The 16,699-nt window shown below is 48.0% G+C and overlaps 5 protein-coding genes across 5 annotated transcripts; 2 read left to right on the forward strand and 3 right to left on the reverse strand.

Annotated features, from left to right (window-relative positions):
• Positions 1 to 119: 119 nt before the first annotated feature.
• On the forward strand, positions 120 to 5,016 carry N7479_000514 (putative succinate-semialdehyde dehydrogenase; the record flags this gene model as incomplete). Its single annotated transcript, XM_057248212.1, has 12 exons — positions 120 to 153; positions 318 to 343; positions 400 to 436; positions 491 to 561; positions 611 to 990; positions 1,057 to 1,439; positions 1,799 to 1,857; positions 1,931 to 2,018; positions 2,075 to 3,319; positions 3,375 to 3,482; positions 3,697 to 4,814; positions 4,882 to 5,016. 12 exons carry the CDS (start codon positions 120 to 122, stop codon positions 5,014 to 5,016), a joined length of 3,684 nt encoding a protein of 1,227 aa, XP_057112644.1.
• Positions 5,017 to 5,851: 835 nt separating this feature from the next.
• On the forward strand, positions 5,852 to 6,514 carry N7479_000515 (uncharacterized protein; the record flags this gene model as incomplete). Its single annotated transcript, XM_057248213.1, has 1 exon — positions 5,852 to 6,514. One exon carries the CDS (start codon positions 5,852 to 5,854, stop codon positions 6,512 to 6,514), a length of 663 nt encoding a protein of 220 aa, XP_057112645.1.
• Positions 6,515 to 7,467: 953 nt separating this feature from the next.
• Positions 7,468 to 7,791, reverse strand: N7479_000516 (uncharacterized protein; the record flags this gene model as incomplete). The annotated part of the gene is made up of 1 exon (XM_057248214.1): positions 7,468 to 7,791. One exon carries the CDS (start codon positions 7,789 to 7,791, stop codon positions 7,468 to 7,470), a length of 324 nt encoding a protein of 107 aa, XP_057112646.1.
• Positions 7,792 to 11,083: 3,292 nt separating this feature from the next.
• Positions 11,084 to 11,357, reverse strand: N7479_000517 (uncharacterized protein; the record flags this gene model as incomplete). Its single annotated transcript, XM_057248215.1, has 2 exons — positions 11,084 to 11,141; positions 11,194 to 11,357. The coding sequence occupies 2 exons, from the start codon at positions 11,355 to 11,357 to the stop codon at positions 11,084 to 11,086; spliced, it is 222 nt and encodes a 73-aa protein (XP_057112647.1).
• Positions 11,358 to 12,688: 1,331 nt separating this feature from the next.
• Positions 12,689 to 16,679, reverse strand: N7479_000518 (uncharacterized protein; the record flags this gene model as incomplete). The annotated part of the gene is made up of 3 exons (XM_057248216.1): positions 12,689 to 14,624; positions 14,699 to 16,116; positions 16,218 to 16,679. 3 exons carry the CDS (start codon positions 16,677 to 16,679, stop codon positions 12,689 to 12,691), a joined length of 3,816 nt encoding a protein of 1,271 aa, XP_057112648.1.
• Between the last annotated feature and the right edge of the window lie 20 nt (positions 16,680 to 16,699).

A 16,699-nucleotide genomic window follows, 5' to 3' on the forward strand; every position in this document is an offset into this window, starting at 1 on the left:
CAAAGAAGTCAATTGTTGCCGATCCCGAGTCGCCGAGGTCATAATAGCAAACCCTGCATCTTCAGATCGAGATCACAGGCTGTTCAAAAACCCTTATGCTCTTCTGAGGGGGATACACGATGATTGATGACCATCAACAAAAAACCGCTCTAGGTATTGTGGTCGCATTCACTATTTTGGGTGGCATTGCAGTTTTACTTCGGCTCTGGAGCCGATGGCTATCACGATCGGCGCTCACAAGTGGCATGGATTCCTCCACTCCAGATCTGCACTGGATTTGGACTGTTAAAAATGGTTGCTAACGAGATTCCTAATAGATGACTACTTGATCCTCCTAGGATATGTAAGATCCTCAGATCTCTATATCTTTGAGTGTATGCTGAGCATATATTTCCCTAGATCCTCGCCATCTCCCAATCTGTTACCTCGTGGTACTGTAAGTAATTCAGTCAGGTCAAAAGTGAGCAACAGCTAATTCGGGAAAATTTAGACATCGAAACCAACTATGTCGGCATTCACTTTGCGGAAATTCCAGAGCACGATCCCAGACCTGGGCTAGAGGTAAGTCTACTTCGCAGCCATTATCGACCAGAGACTCACAAAAAAACAGTGGAACTGGGCAAATCAGCTCCTGTATAATCCAGCCTTGACCGTGATAAAACTCTCGATCTTATTCTTCCTGCGCCGAATCGATTCACGCTCACGTGTGATCCAATACCTCATCTGGAGCTCCTTCGCTATGGTAGTCGGCCTTTTCATCACCGTCCTCATCGTCGATATTTTCCAATGCAGCCCAGTGCAATACGTCTACGACATGACCATCCCGGGCGGGAAATGCATCAACCAAGGCGTATTCTATGTCTCAACCGCAGCGCTAAACCTCTTCACTGATCTGATGGTCCTCTCAATCCCGATCATAATTACCGCTCGCCTCCAAATGCCCCTCCGACGCAAGTTCGCCGTGTGCATCATCCTATGTCTAGGTGGAGTGTAAGTAAACCCCCAACATCCAACTCCGACCCATTATACACCAATCTGACAATACCCATCCGACAGAGCAACCGCCATCGGAGTGTGGCGCGTCATCATCCTCGCTACAGCATTCCTCTCCAAAACCCCAAACCCTGATCCAACCTACTCAATCGGATTCTGCAGCTCGGCAGTCGAGGTGCATGTCGCTGTGGTGACAGCCTGCGGACCCTCTATGAAAGCTATCAGCAGCAGATTCCTCCCCAAACTGCTTGGCAGCTCGCGGGAGAAATCCACTTACGGCGCTGGCACCGGTACCGGCACCGGCATCGGCATCGGCTCGCGACTCCGCTCGACCATCTTCAAGTCTTCCTCACAGGCCCAGCCATCCATGTACTCCCACACCGATTACGAGATGGCGGATCCGTTGGGTGGACCGCGTACTGATTTTGGTAGCGATTTCGAAATGCGTAAGTATAAGCGTGGAGATAGTCCCAGTTTAAGTAGTGATGATGAGAAGAATGGGGGGATTTTGAGAAGGACTGATATTACGGTCGGGTATAGTATGGAGCCTAGGGTGGGAGATAGCCGATCAGAAGGGAAACCAGCTAGTGTTGATAGTGTGGTTTAATAATTATACGAGTGCCGATGGCCAATAGCCTACTTGAACAAGAAGGATACCAAAATGGACCGAGGATCAAATACCCCAATTGGGGATATGAGGGGTCATCTGTACCTCCAGTACGAAGTAGGTATATATAACTATGTAGGAATTTCCCCTCTTCATATACAACACCAACACTTATATTTAATTTCATTCATATTCAAGCTTTGCATTTGGCTGAACACACTGCAAATATGGCAACCCAGTACGAGCTACCATTCAAGGTATGCCTTTTACATATTCTTTGGGGTATCGGCGAGATGTCCGAAGTGTCAACACTAACCCCATTTTATCCAGCTAGCGGATCCTAGTCTGCTGAAATTCGACTCCATCGTCGGCGACAAATGGATCGGTGCAAAGAGCGGAAAGCGATTTGAAGTACTTGGTAGGTGTGCATTATTATCCTCACAGAGATCATAATTAATACATCCCACCCTCAAGATCCCGGCACAGACAAAGCATGGGCCAGCTGCCCCGCCAATACAGCAGAAGATGTATCCGCCGCCGTTGAAACCGCTCACACAGCCTTCGAGCAATTCCGCAAAGTCAACCCCCGCCAACGCGCAAAGTGGCTACTAAAATGGCACGATCTGACCTTAGCCGCCCGCGAGGATCTTGCCCAGATCGTGACCCATGAAACCGGAAAACCGCTCGCAGAAGCATACGGCGAGATCGACTACTCCCTCGGCTTCTTATGGTGGTTCGCTGGGGAAGCAGAGCGCATCCATGGCACTGTATCAACAGCCGCGGCACCAAACCGTCGCCTCTTCACCATCAAGCAGCCGATCGGCGTGGCTGCCGCACTCGTCCCATGGAACTTCCCTGTTGCTATGGTTCTGCGGAAAGTCGGTGCTGCGATGGCGGCTGGCTGCACGATGGTAGTCAAGCCCAGTCCCGAGACGCCGATTTCGGCACTCGTGTTAGCCGAGCTGGCGCATCGTGCAGGCATCCCAGCTGGTGTGTTGAATGTGCTGACTACGGACTTGGAGAATACCCCTGCGCTAAGCGAGGCGTTGTGTAAACACCCACTCGTTAAGAAGGTTACATTCACAGGCTCAACGCGGGTTGGTAAGTTGGTTGCTTCGCACTGTGCGCATGGTCTTAAGAAATTGACCCTCGAGCTTGGTGGAAATTGTCCTTTCCTTGTTTTCGACGATGCCAATCTGGATCAGGCAGTTGAGCAGCTCATGTCGCTAAAATGGCGTCATGCCGGTCAGGCTTGTATTACTGCCAACCGGATTTATGTTCAGGCTGGGGTTTATGATCGCTTCGCTGCGCTTCTGAAGGAGCGCACTTCTGCGCTGGTTGTTGGTCATGGTGCGGTGGTTGGTACCACTATGGGACCATTGACCACGCCCAGGAGTATTGATAAGGCCTTTGCACAGGTTGAGGATGCTCGTCGGCTCGGTGCAGATGTTATCTTGGGCGGTAATCCTCTCAAGTCGAAGCCGGGTTATTTCTTCGAGCCTACTATTTTGTCTGGCATGACCGAGGAGATGCTCATTTCTCAGGAAGAATCGTTTGCGCCTATTGCTGCGCTGTACCGATTTGAGACTGAGGAGCAGGCTGTCAAGCTGGCTAATGATACCAGCATGGGTCTGGCTAGTTATGCCTTCACTAAGAATATCGATCGCATGTGGCGTCTCTTGGAGAACTTGGAGGCGGGCATGATCGGAATGAATACAGGTGAGTTTGCTATCATACTTTCATTCGTTTAATTCAGTCTAACGAATTCGGGCAGGCAACTCATCGGCTGCCGAATCGCCTTTCGGTGGTGTTAAGGAGTCTGGTTATGGCAAAGAAAGTGGAAAAGATGTGGCTGTCAATGAGTACTTGGTTACCAAAACAGGTACCTTGACTCTTGAGGGCCAATACTAAGTATTGAATATTTTTCAAAGATCATCTCGATCTACATATTTCCAAATTGAAATGAAATTTATGAATATTATCTTCTTCGCCGTGAGTGGTCAACCAAACCCACTTTGCGTAGATGTGAATAAATAGTTTGATTGGCTACAATCTGGGGATGTTTTCAATATCACATGTCCAGATTTTCTTCACAGTCGTCATTCACCTCACTATGGACAACCTTAGTCCATTACGACACCTGGTTCAGTCTCACCCACTAATTGACAACCATGGCCACAACCTCCTGAACCGCGAGTCAGCCACTGACTATGACAATTACCCATTAGAGGCTATCACCACCTCAGCGCACGGTCGCGCCCTAGAAAATGCCCGCACCACCCTCCCCTCGCTGCGGGCCACAACCCAGCTCTCTGAGCTATACGGAAGTCCCTGTGCAGACTGGAACGACGTCCAATCTGCCCACGAGCGAAGCGTGCGTGAAGACTACGACGGCCTGATCCGAAAGTCTCTAGAAGGCACACACGCACTTCTCCTCGATGACTATCTCAGCGATGACGAAGACGTTGAACCTTCCGGCTGGCACGATACCTTCACCGTCTCAGCGACAAAGCGGATCGTGCAGATCGAAGCCCTGGCAGAATCTACAGTCCTGGACGTGTCCAACGCGCGCAAGAATGGCGAATCAGTCTGGAACAATTTCCGACAACGGTTCCAGGATGCTCTTGCCTCTGCCCTGGACGATCCCAACATCGTGGCCTTTAAGTCGGAAATCTGCTGTCGGACTGGATTGGACGTGGATCCGTATTCCTCCGACGATACAACTCTGGGCGGGTCATTGATTCGAATCCTCGATTCTGGAACCACCAGGTCCGGCTTCGAGGTCGATGATAAGGGAATATGCGACTGGATTGTCCAGCAGACTCTGAAAGCGATCACGTTTAAAAAGAGGGCTGGTGTTGCCAAACCTTTGCTGTTTCACACGGGCCTGGGAGATAATCGGGTTAATCTTTCGCGAGCTAACCCTGCTTGTCTGCAGCCTTTAATCGCGCAGTATGCTGATGCGGATATTGTGCTGTTGCACGCTGGATACCCCTACGTCCGCGAAGCGGGTTATCTGGCTTCAGCTTATCCCAATGTCTATGTTGACCTCGGGAAGGTGTTCCCCATGGTCAGCCGAGAGGCGCAGGTGAAGGTTCTGAGAGAAAGTCTGGAGCTCGCGCCAACCAGCCGCTTGCTATGGAGTACTGATGGCCGGTTTCACCCGGAGTCGTTCTGGTTGGCTAATCGGCAATTCCGTCAGGCTCTCGAGACGGTTAGTTGCTAGCCTACTTTTTCTACTGGTTGCCTTTTCCCGATGCTGATTATCTTCTGTTTTGCAGGTACTCGTGGATTACGTTCTACATGGCGACTTCACTGCGTCACAGGCTATGAAGATTGCAGCCGATGTTCTGTTCAACAATTCTAACCGTCTTTACAGTCTCAACTTGACTGCAGCATACACACCTGGAGAATAAACTGTTGATCATGCAGGGATGCATAAGTATGTGCATGCCTTTGATTTTGATTCCCGGATGTATACTGACAATTTTCTCGTTAGCTGATGCTTCTACTCACGCTCTCTCAGTGTACAACCCCGTTACCAAAGTCGATCATCGATCACTGAGCGTCTCAGATCTCCCAAAGGCGATACGGACTGCAAGCACTACTATTGCTGGAGCATGTGAAGTACTACGTAATAGTCAACCAATTTAAACCAGCATCCTCGCTGTCCAAGCGGGAAGAGCACCGATTTTGGGTGCTGGGACGATGCTGAGCACGAGATGTGCAGGTGTTAATGAGAAGTCTATCTATTGGATTCTCGTGTTCATGACCATGACTTTTTCCATATCTTTTTTCCATGTCTTTTTTAAGTGTCTTTTTTGGTGTCTTTTTTCATGTTACATTGCCTTGATTCCAGATCGTATCCTTGTCGCAAGGCCAGCAGAGCGATCCACCGCCACCCGAAGTAATAGATACATATGCATATATCTATGTACATGTGGATTCCAATCACCAACAGAAAATTCCGAAAAGAAACACACATATATACCACCAAACAACGATATACTGCATGCTGTGAAATGTCGACTATCATGAGAGAATCAAAGAGGGAAAATAAAGAAAAGAAGCGAAAGATAAAAACAAGGTATACCAAATACCAACTCTAGTCGTCCCTTCCAGCTCAAGATCCACCTCCCGTAACATCTCAACCAACGCTCAGCCAATTTACCCGTGGCCTCACAGACCAAACATGAATAGCACAAACGTTCACTAGGCCTGGGAGGCCTTACAAACAGAATTGGAAACATTATGTCCAAAAGTTCAGCTAGCTCAGGTGCCGGTTCTGTTGTCAGACTGGACGATTTACCCTCACCACTGCAGCAGGTAGGTATTTTCAAGACTTCTTTTCAAAACTCTCAAACAAATATTGTGCTTATCATTACGCATTTAGGCCTACAATTCTTCGCAGAGAGAGACACCATAGAAAACCGTATATGGCAGATCGGAGGAGAACTAAAGGCACAGCGACAAAAAGTCTACAAGGAAATTCAAGACCTACGCCGCGAGATAGACAGTCTGACCCGCAAGGCCAATCGCTTCGACACCCTAGTGTTTCAAATACGACGCAAGATCCTCACTAAATGGTGTGGCCACCCTACAAATCCTATTGAAACACGGCAGCAGAAGCAAGCCGTTCATGGAGGCAATATCCTCGCAGACACCAACGTCATTTTGCGGATGGAAACAGAAGATTATCAGCGAGCTGTCAAATGGAAAGGAGCATTTGCAGCCCATTATAATATTCCTTGGGCAGAGCACCTTGAGGAACAACTATATAGAACCACCCAGCTGGTGCGGCGGTGCGACCTGGCAGCAAATACCAAATTTCTGCGTCGTTACAGCCAACTTGGGGACGATGAAGCCCGTACACAAATTCTTGCACCGAATGGATTGCAAAATGAAGAGGGATAGCAGGCTGCAAGTACTGGCAGATGTTCTTCAACATCTGAATCTCCTCGACTCTAATGCTTTCTAGCCATTTCATCTTACCCTCATCATAAGGTCCCAGGGCTTTCACGTGTCAAGGCCTATACGTTGAGGTTTCAAAGTCAGATGATGAGAGGGCAAATTTGAGGCTGAGAACAGAGCCCACAGATTGCCGACTAGCTCACCCTTCCGGTCTGGCAGGTGGATCATTGCTACCAAAAGAAAGATCTTCGGTGCAGACCTAAGGCTTAAAAAAGGGTGGACCCAGACGAATTCGGAAAAATGGGTTGGTTGAAGAAACAAAGGAAGAACCAGCTACGACATGTGCACATGCAAACATGCTAAACGAAAGGTACTAGCCCCCACGCTATTGGGAGGTTTGGAATGCAGTAACTTGAGGGCTATGGCTTCAGAAGAAAATAAGAATGTCTTATGGGACCTACCTCACATTATCGAGTTGCGAGTCTCGGCGGACTACCCGTAGGAATGTAGGAATATTATGCAATGACACATCGCAACCCGAGACATCCATGGAGTAACTTACAAATACTACGAGTACGTTCTTTTTGCTTAGTTTAACGGAAGTCCCATGAGAGGCAACCAGACGAAATGCCTGGTTAGAAGCAATGCAACTAAAGTTCAATAAGCACAGAACCTTTGAAGCAACTATCCACAGATTTGAAAGATCAATGAGTCAAGCCGGAAGGCTCAATGTAACGGATCCTTCCATCTTCTCCTGGATCGAAGCCATGACATCAGGCATGCTTGATGCTAGCCCCAAATTCCATTTGTCTTTCTCCATAACCCCCCTCCCCCCCCAAAGCAAAGCCTTGACCTCTCCACTCTCACCGAGAACGAATGAACCAGAGTCCCCGTCTGTGAAGAACAATTCCTCATTTACTCCAGCTCTTTTGCCTACGATAACAAACTCTTGAGTTTCAAGAGCACGCATTTCCACTTTTTCTCCGCTCGGAGTATATCATCATGCCCGACAGATTGTGTTGGTTCAGTATCAAACTGACTTCAGGGTGGAGTGGCCTGAGTACTTTCTCAAAAGAAGGGAGAAACTCCAGTTTCACTGGCGAAGGAAATCGACTGGGGATACTGGTCGATCGGTAAACTTCGACGCGCTGCAAGTACTGCTCAAGACTCATGTCGCCTTCTGCATCATCGGACTCACGATGAAGGCGGCGTCGTTTTCGAGGAGACAGCGGGGGTGTAGGAAGGTCAGAAGGCCCGAGAGACGGCACTGAGGGGTCCATGACTGAAGATGACTGAAGTGATATACCAGAGTGAAGATTGTAGCAGAAGATGAATATTGTAAAGACTTGAAGAAACCTGGAAGGGGAGGGAAGAAGAAGAAGTGTGAGAGCCCTTTTTATACCCCAGAGGTTGGCGGATAGGTACCAAGGTTTGTTGTATGAACAATAGGGTTTGTATTGTTCCGTAAATAACAGGGTTAATTAGCCTGTTGCAGTCTAACTTCTCTCTCTCTCTTCTCTCTCTCTCCTCTCTCCTCTCTCCTTCCCCCTGTATCCTCCCCCCCCCCCCCCCCCCCGGCTCCAGTTGCAATTGGTAGTGTTTTATTCATGGCCAGCTACCTAGTATATTTGTCAATTTTGGCTGAGATTCTTGTTTCCCAGCCTCGTTGTGAAGACCCCACTATGTAGGGTCTTGGATAGATCGATTAGAGTGAGAGGAGTTCTACGATACTACTGCGAACGCATGACACTAGTACCGCTTATATTCAAACTGAACTCTAAGCTTTTAATACTTGCTATGAGTTCTACTAGCATAGTTGTGCGCGGCTAAGCGAGATTATATAACTCTCTATAATCCACTTCGAGTCCGCAATCTTCATTGGAAGAGGTCGTAATATTACCTCCCTTCATTTATATATATCGCACATCACGCTGTAAAGCAACCAGGCTTCTGGACAGATATAGCGCGAGATCAGCAGAGAAAGCCACAGTTTCATCTTGTACAGAACAAAAACTCTCAATCTTCATAAGCAGATCCATATACTGATTGTTTGACTATAACTTCCTCCCCATATTGAAAACCTCTTTCCCATCTCCGGGATATTGGGCTCAAGTCAACAGATGCAACCTTGGAACTCATGTTCCCTATTCCAATACTATATCCCGTCACATAACTGGGCATAATTACCATGTTGGCGGCTTTAATCATATAGGGAACACATTTTACCACAGCAAGAGGAAGATGGATGCTCTGCTCAAAAATACACTTCAATGCTTACTGCAAACATCTCTGTCCAAGTGAATAAACCATGCATTACATCATATCTGTCCCTTTTCATGTAGGGTATTCCCGCTTCGCTGTCACTCAATTCAGGCCAAGAGCAACGGTTTCAATCATTACTGAGGGGGGCTACCCGCAACGGCCAGAATTTTAGTCGTCAATGGGCTTTAGGCAAATGGGTTTAGTGTTTATTATAGCTTACTGTTGTTCCTCTGACTCCTTTGAGTCCTTTGACTCCTCCGACTCCCTCGGTGGGATACATGAAACACAGAACATCTTCGCGACTCTGACTTCCTGTGTGTAGACAAAGTAGACCTCGCAATTATGCTTTTCTAAGCATCTATCGCATAGATCCCAGGGCATGATGTCAAGGTCTATCTGCAATAAAAATCACAGGTGCTCGCTAGAAGTTTGATAGGAAAGTAGGAATATGTCTGAATGCAAGGTGTGCGTGGGAGGTAGACAAAAAGCCAAAACTAAAGTGCGGAACACATGCACTTTAAATATTTAATATTCGTAGTAGTCATCTGACTATGACGACGGCGCTTTCTCGTATTTAGTTTTGGGCTCTGCTAACAATGGGGTCATTGGTTCTCGGTAGTATCCCGTTGCTATTCATTATGCAGTAAGACTGCGCTGGCAAAATATCATAGGTCTATCAAGCATGCTACCGACACGCTACTTCCTATAGAACGTGCATATGACTCTGAAATTAGCTAGATTGGCCTCATCTGATTGTAGTCACCCAGTAAAACTCGTCGATTCTGGTCTACGCACAGGCTGTCCAATATGCGGTTACTGCGTTTATCCCTGTCAAGAGGGGGGAGGTCTGTGCTATGCCTTTTGGGAGGCATTATTGATAGAGAAAGATATCGCTGGGAGGTATTACTTGCTATGACCTTATATAAAGGATCATGTATAATAAAAAGACTAGTATACTCGACATTACGTACCGACTATCCTTTATTGAAAACCCAAGTTTATTCGAAGTGAGCGTCAAACTGCTTCAATGCATACTCCGGCAAACTCTGTCTCTCTCCTGATCCTCTATCATTGCACTCATATTTCTATTACAAATTGTATCGCGCATATAAGAGGTTTATCAAGCGTATTTACAGGGGTATGAAGCCCATGGATATAGGCATCCCGTCTGGCGTAGATTAGACAGCTTCCATTTTATCTTTTGATCATATGCTCCAAGTCTCGAGTATCTTTGCAAGTAATCAAATTCCCAATGCATGCTATGTATAGTTTTTATACTGTAAGCTTCAACAGCCTCCCAACAACATGAGTCTGCCGAAGGTGGAGGGCGGGGTATTAAAATAAGACCTGCCAATCATCCAAGAATAGTAATGGTAAAAAATGGAAGAATATGATAGTAGCTACCGTGACTGATTGTTGGCCCCAGAATCCTCCCAATGAGGATATATCGCGCTGCTGTGATATACATAAGCTGCCGCAGATATTGAAGATGTTCTGGTTTTGCCCCTGTGCATTGAAACACTGTATATGTGGGTTAACAGGACATCTTGTAGATGTTGCCTTGGATTAGCCTTTTAGTGCGTAACGCTTGACATAAGAGTCCTCTGTCCTTTAGTGCACGTATCTCTATGCGACCAGCGCGCATAAGCGAGCTAGTTAGCTAAATAATAATTATAGTAAACTCAAGATATACTACGGTTATACCTCCACAACCAAGATTTTTTGATCTTTATCTTATTTTCCGTTGGTCATGAAAAGTGGTTTAAGGAGTATGTATGAATCTTGACTTGATCAACTTGAATGCTTATGGTACCAAAAGTCATATCCGAGCTGCCGTGGGAAGGTATCTGAAAGGAGGTAAATGATTGGTCCCTAGACCAGTTTAGAGCCTCACCGGGATATGATTTTCTGCCTAAAAACTGGCCTAAAAACTGACTTGCTCGGATGCACGTCCCTGATCTCTCCTCTTTTGGCCGGTGATCACCTGGGTGAATTCCCACTGTGACCTACGCGGTTACTCTCCCGGATTGGACCAGGCGTGTATATCTGGGATCTACCACTGGGAAGCACCGTTGCCGACGCCCTGATAACAGGCGCCCACTGGCCAAATAACCTAGAACTCAACGTTATTATTGCCAATGTCCCACAACTGATCTTCTCTTTTCTATACTTCGCCTTCAACAGCCTCCTAACTACAATGACTCTCGCGGGCGAATGGAGCGGATACGCCGCCCACTGTAAAGGTCTGCGCGTCTCAAACAACGCAAAACTGTCACAACGAAGTAAATACTTCCTCTCGATACCTTATCGCTACTCTATGCCACTCATGGCTGCCTCAGTCACCCTCCACTGGCTGATTTCGCAAAGTCTATTTATGGTTGGGGTTGAAGCGTTTGATATGAAAATAATTAGGGACATACATGCAGATTTGATCACCTGCGGGTACTCGCCCGTCGCGATAGTCAGTGCCGTTGTAGTTGGAGGATTCACGTTCTTCTGCCTTCTGGAGCTGAGTTCCAAACGGTTCAAGACGGCAATGCCGGTGGTGGGGAGCTGCAGCTTCGAAATTTCTGCCGCGTGTCATCCGGCCTTTGAAATAAACGAGAATAGAACTGTACGATCAGACAATGGGGATGAGGATATGGCGCTTTTGCCCATTAAGTGGGGGGCAGTTGGAGCGTCTACTCTATATTCCTTTACAGTGCTGTATCAAGTACATACGACCATAGGGTGTGGAAAACAGGGCTTCCCGTCCGCTCAGCCGTACTTAAGCCACACGCCGGTGAGTTAGTAGTTGGGTGGGTGACCACCAGCGAATCCTCACTGTTGTATGTTTTTGTTCACAATATTTTTTTTTCGTCAGGACTTGACTTCAGTCTCTATTCAGCCTTTTTGGTTGTAGACTAGTAGTTGTTGTGATCTCGTTACTACACATGCTCAACGGCCTACGAAAGGGATTTGCTCAGTTCAATCGAACAACAAAGTTTGCTAAGCTTGAATTTCATCTATTATTGGGCTATATATAGACTGCGATGTCGCCCGTCCATACCCTCTGATCCTCTGGGGATGTTCTGAATATTTCATACGAAAGTACGTGACCACCCAGCAGTCCCATATTGAGCTGTGAGTAGTCGTTGAGAGCGCACAGAAATTACGCTACAAGGGGATATTCGACCCTTGCCAACCCGCCCTGCCAACTAGGCCATAGATCACCGAAATAATTACCTGGATAGCTATGTATATTACAATGATTGCATCCCTTCATATGGAGCCCAAAATATCAAAGAAGCGCTTGCGCACAAACATCTCACAGTGACTTAGATTCTGGTTTCTATTCTGAATAGCTCTTTAGTAAAGATAATTTCGCATTACGGGCCTTACAGTTGAATGATTGTATTGTGCCGGCTAATATGTGGCTTTTGATTTCCGAGGCTTCTCCCTACAACATAGTCCAGCCCGAATTAGGCCTTGCCGTCCCACAGTGGCTCCACTATACGGGCCGCTGGGATTATAGGTTTTAGCGTACACCTCCTGCCCATGTCACATTCCAGCGTACGTGGTAGCCACTCTGCACAGTCTAGAGAATACAATCATAGTTGGTGCGGAGATGCTAAACATTGTTTGGGATGTTGGAGAGAAGGTTCGAATCAACGATATATTGATATACAGGGGATATGATGAGTTAAAAACACAAAGACCAAAAGAGACGGAGCTAAACGGAAAGGTGCGATATATTTGATGGTTGTCAGAGTTGAGGAAAGGAGGAATGAAGGGAAATATGGCCAAGAGAAGATACAAGGTGGTGCATCACAAGCGAGTGCTAACCAAAAGAGTGGAGCTTAGAGATCAGCAAACAGACCCAGGCTTTCAGAAACAAGCTTGCACGCCAAGCCAAAATCGACAGAAAACGTTTGTTCAACAAGCCAACTTCCGTTCTGTTACCATCTGATCCCTTTCCCATTCGCCTAGTAGCCGCGATACTTCTCTAAAAGAGACCGGTTTGGTGAGGAATAAGTCGACACCAGACGCCATAGCATCCGACTCATCGCGAGAGCTGCTGAGTCCAGTCAAGGCAATGATGATAGCCGGAGTGCGGCCATCCGTATCCTTCTCCAGCGAGCGTATAGCACGAGTGGCCTCGAAACCATTCATGACAGGCATTGACATGTCCATGAAGATGATATCATAACCACTCTGCATGCGCTCGACTGCCTCAACAGCCAGTTTTCCATTCTCAGCAGCGTCCAGCTCAGTCAGCTGGCGCTTTTTGAGGAATGTCATCATCAGGTTGAGGTTTATTTGATTGTCATCAACAACAAGTACTCGTGCCAGTCGCGCGGAGGTGGCTATGCCCTCAACCAGTGGTGCTGGTAAAGGTGCTTCTGAAATCTCTTCGGGCAATGCGGTGATAGGCGATGGTTGTTGCAGTGGTGATATCGTCATGGGGCGGACTCCGTAACAGTCCAGATCTGGGCCACTAGGGATATCACGGGAGGGTATGAAAGATGAAGCAGGTGAGGATGGCAATGAGGAGGTCCTGAGCGGTAGATTATGTGGTTGCAGAGCGGAAGCCGGTGTCGCGGATCTCGATCGGCTGTGGGTCAGGCACCTCATTACGCTTCGGGCTAATTTATGTGGTCCACAGGGACGTCGGATGATGTTCACGGAGGAAGCAAGAGGTAACCACTCGGATTTCGCTATGGTGTAATCTACCGACTTGTGGCATAGGACGAGAAGAGCAGGCAAAGTGGCTGAGGGTGCAATGGTGCGGAAGTCGGGTAAATCAGTCTCATCCATAAGCACAAGATCAACCTGTGCGTCTGGTGTCCACGCAACGATCTCCATATCATACCAGTCTGAAAGGTATCGAGCAATTTCAGACCAGTTAGAGTCGGCAGTCACGTCGGTTGGGTTAGCGCCCCAGATGGAGACTCGTTTACCAGGGTATCCCTCGCGTAGTAAAAGAGTTTGGGTCAAGGTCTCTCTCTGTTGGATGAGCTGTCCAGATGGTTCGATTACCGGGCTTTCCTTGCCCACAGGCCGTTCGAGGGGGACGGATACCCGTACGACAGTACCCTCCCCAGGACGACTGCGAATTCGAATGTTTCCATTCAGAGCCTTAACCAAACTGCGAACGATTGACAATCCCAGTCCAGTACCCACAGCCAGAGCGTCTTCCTGGGCGAAGGGCGTGTAAAGCTTGCCGCGCAAAAACTCTTCCGATATACCTTTACCCGTGTCGGTTACTGTCAACGTGACCAAGTCTTCAAGGCCTTGACGCCGAGATCTTCCTTCGGATTGACTAGATGCTGCCAGGGATAAAGTGACACGGCCAGATTCTGTATATTTCATAGCATTTCCAAAAACATTCATAATGATGCGCCGCAAAGCGCCTGGCTGAGTCCGATAAACCCAATCCTGGAACGAAACGTCGATAACAACTTCGACATTGGAGCGCTGATTCTGCGATTTTGTTTGATGTGGCATCAATACAGGCAGATCGGCTGAAGCTGTAGAGCTCTGGCCGTACACATGGCCAAGACAGATGCCTTCGACAACTTCCTCGGCGAGAATTGCGACATCAGTAGCCACCAACGTATCCAGGTGATGTGCCAGCTTGTCTGATCCTTTGTAGTCGAGCGGTGACTCTTTTTTGCGTTTCATTGACCGCCATGTGCGTTCCAAAGATACTACTTTGCTGAAGTCTAGTACCTGGTTCATTGTGTCCAGCAATGTCCGGCCACAGGAATTGACAGTCTCAAGCAATGAGTCCTGGAATTCATTGAGATGCGTGCTGTTCAAAAACTCGGCAGCGGCCAAAATGCCATGAAGGGGGCTACGGAGTTCATGTCTAATAAAAAAAATAGTAGTGAGTATATGTGATGAAGCATGTCGAATATCCTCGAGAGACCAAGAAAAACTCACGAGATACTACCAATGAAATCACCCTTCTGGCGATCCGCGATGAGAGATTCAACGCGGCTATATTCGGCCATGATGGACGATGAAAACCCAAGCACTGAACTGAGCTCAACTGAGGTGGTAAACACCTGCGTCTCAATTGTGCTCCAGCAGAAGCACCCTCCAAACCATTGCGAAGAAACAGCATTCCACAAAGGCACAAACATAATTTGCGCAGCATTTGGGAAATACTTGTTGAGTACTAAATTCTCCGCAGCTTTTCGCCGTTTTCGCGCGGGTTTAGAAGTCTGTGCGCCATTGGGTGGCGATCGACTAGTGACACTGGTGCCAAGAGGGGCCTTGTCTTGGGGTTCTTGGTCGTCATCATCTGATGTTGAGATGAGTCCATCGCGATGGAAAGACCATAGCTTTCCTTTGGGGTAGCGTCGAAGCAGCAATTGCAGGAAGGATCGGTCCAAGTTGGCCGCGGCGCATGTGGCCATCGAACCTGCCTGAGGAGCAAATGGTTCGTCATTTGTGGAAGCTGACAGAACAGATGCAGGCCCGCCTGTGTCGGAACAATCACTCCCCATATCGGCATCCATCAACGGGTTATTGTTAGTCTCCAGGAAAATGACGCCACTGTCGCCATTCAGCTCAAGACTCTCACGAAGTAAGTTGGCCGCCCTGCGGAAGCACCAAGAGTTGCCTTGCGAATCATCGGGTGGTAGTCGATTTCGGCTACTGCTTGTCAGCCATTCTGGCAGAGAGCTCTCTACAGTACCCGATTCTACTTTCGAGCCGCTGTCTAATTTTGAACCACCACTGTCCAATCTTGAGCTACTGCCCATTTTTGAATCGTAGTCCAATTTTAGATCGGACGGGACAGAGCTGAAGGAACACGCGTCGGTACTGAGTGATCGACCACTCGGTGGACTATTGGATGCCGCTTGCGATGCGTTTACTGAGCGATTTCGACGGGAACCATGGGAGTCACCAGAGGCACTCAGTCGATTGTATGAAGATGGCGGAGTTGTTGACGGAATACGGACGCTGTTCGTGCGCGACCGGTCGATACTATCCACGAAACTAGAACTTCCTTCAACGAAATAGCTGAGCCCGCGGGAAAGGCGCGCGGCCCGGCGTCCTTCGGAAGCCTGTCTGCAAACCTTCAAGTAGTCCACCACGAGCGTCGATAGAGATCCCAGCACATCTTTCTCTAGCGGTGTCAAACCATCTCTAGGTTTTTTGTCCAACACGAAAAAACAACCCAAATTGATGTTCTTTTCGGTTGTCAAGGGTGTTCCCGCGAAAAAGCGGAAATTGGGGTCCTTCTCAACGAAGGAAAGGTCTTTGTAGCGATAATTTTCGCTCATGTCGTTCACAACCAGAAATTGGTAGTCTGCATTCTCACGGTCGTTGGGGGGCAATGAAACAGTGTCCTGTCGAATGGCGTCAAAATCCGGCAACCATGGAAATGAATGATGCGATCAAGTTCGAGTGTGGCTCTGGATCAGCCAGCTCGTCGGGTGAGCAAACTTACCTTACACACACTCCATGTTTTGCGGGTGTCGGGTGCTCCCAACCAGACATTATCGTTGTCATCGTGAATTGACGGATTGTTCAAATTGAGAGATTTTGTAGATTCGGCAATGATGTGTTGTGTGTCATGATCCAACACACATATAAGCACGCGTTCAACATTTAATCGTAAGGCCGCCAATTGAGCAAATGACGTCATGGTACTGTTGGAGGTGCCTAGGACGAGAGCTTCTGAGCCAATTGCGGTCGCTGGTCGGGAACCTGCACTACCGTGCGAAGGCATCGAGCCTTCGGAGATCGGTGGAGTGATTGTATTGCCTGAAATTGCAGAAAAAGGAAATCCATCGTTCGGAAGCCAAGACGGAACCGGCTCTTGGGAAGCAGGCTGATAGTAGCGATATAGTTCCCTCGCCCTGCGATCTGCGTTGTGTATGCCATCCTGGCCTTTTCTAGGGATATTCATGGTTTGTCGCTAGTGGAAGC

Source organism: Penicillium vulpinum (genome assembly GCF_028829585.1).
Source record: "Penicillium vulpinum strain IBT 29486 chromosome Unknown utg000001l_segment0_segment0, whole genome shotgun sequence".
Taxonomy (NCBI): Eukaryota; Fungi; Ascomycota; class Eurotiomycetes; order Eurotiales; family Aspergillaceae; genus Penicillium; species Penicillium vulpinum.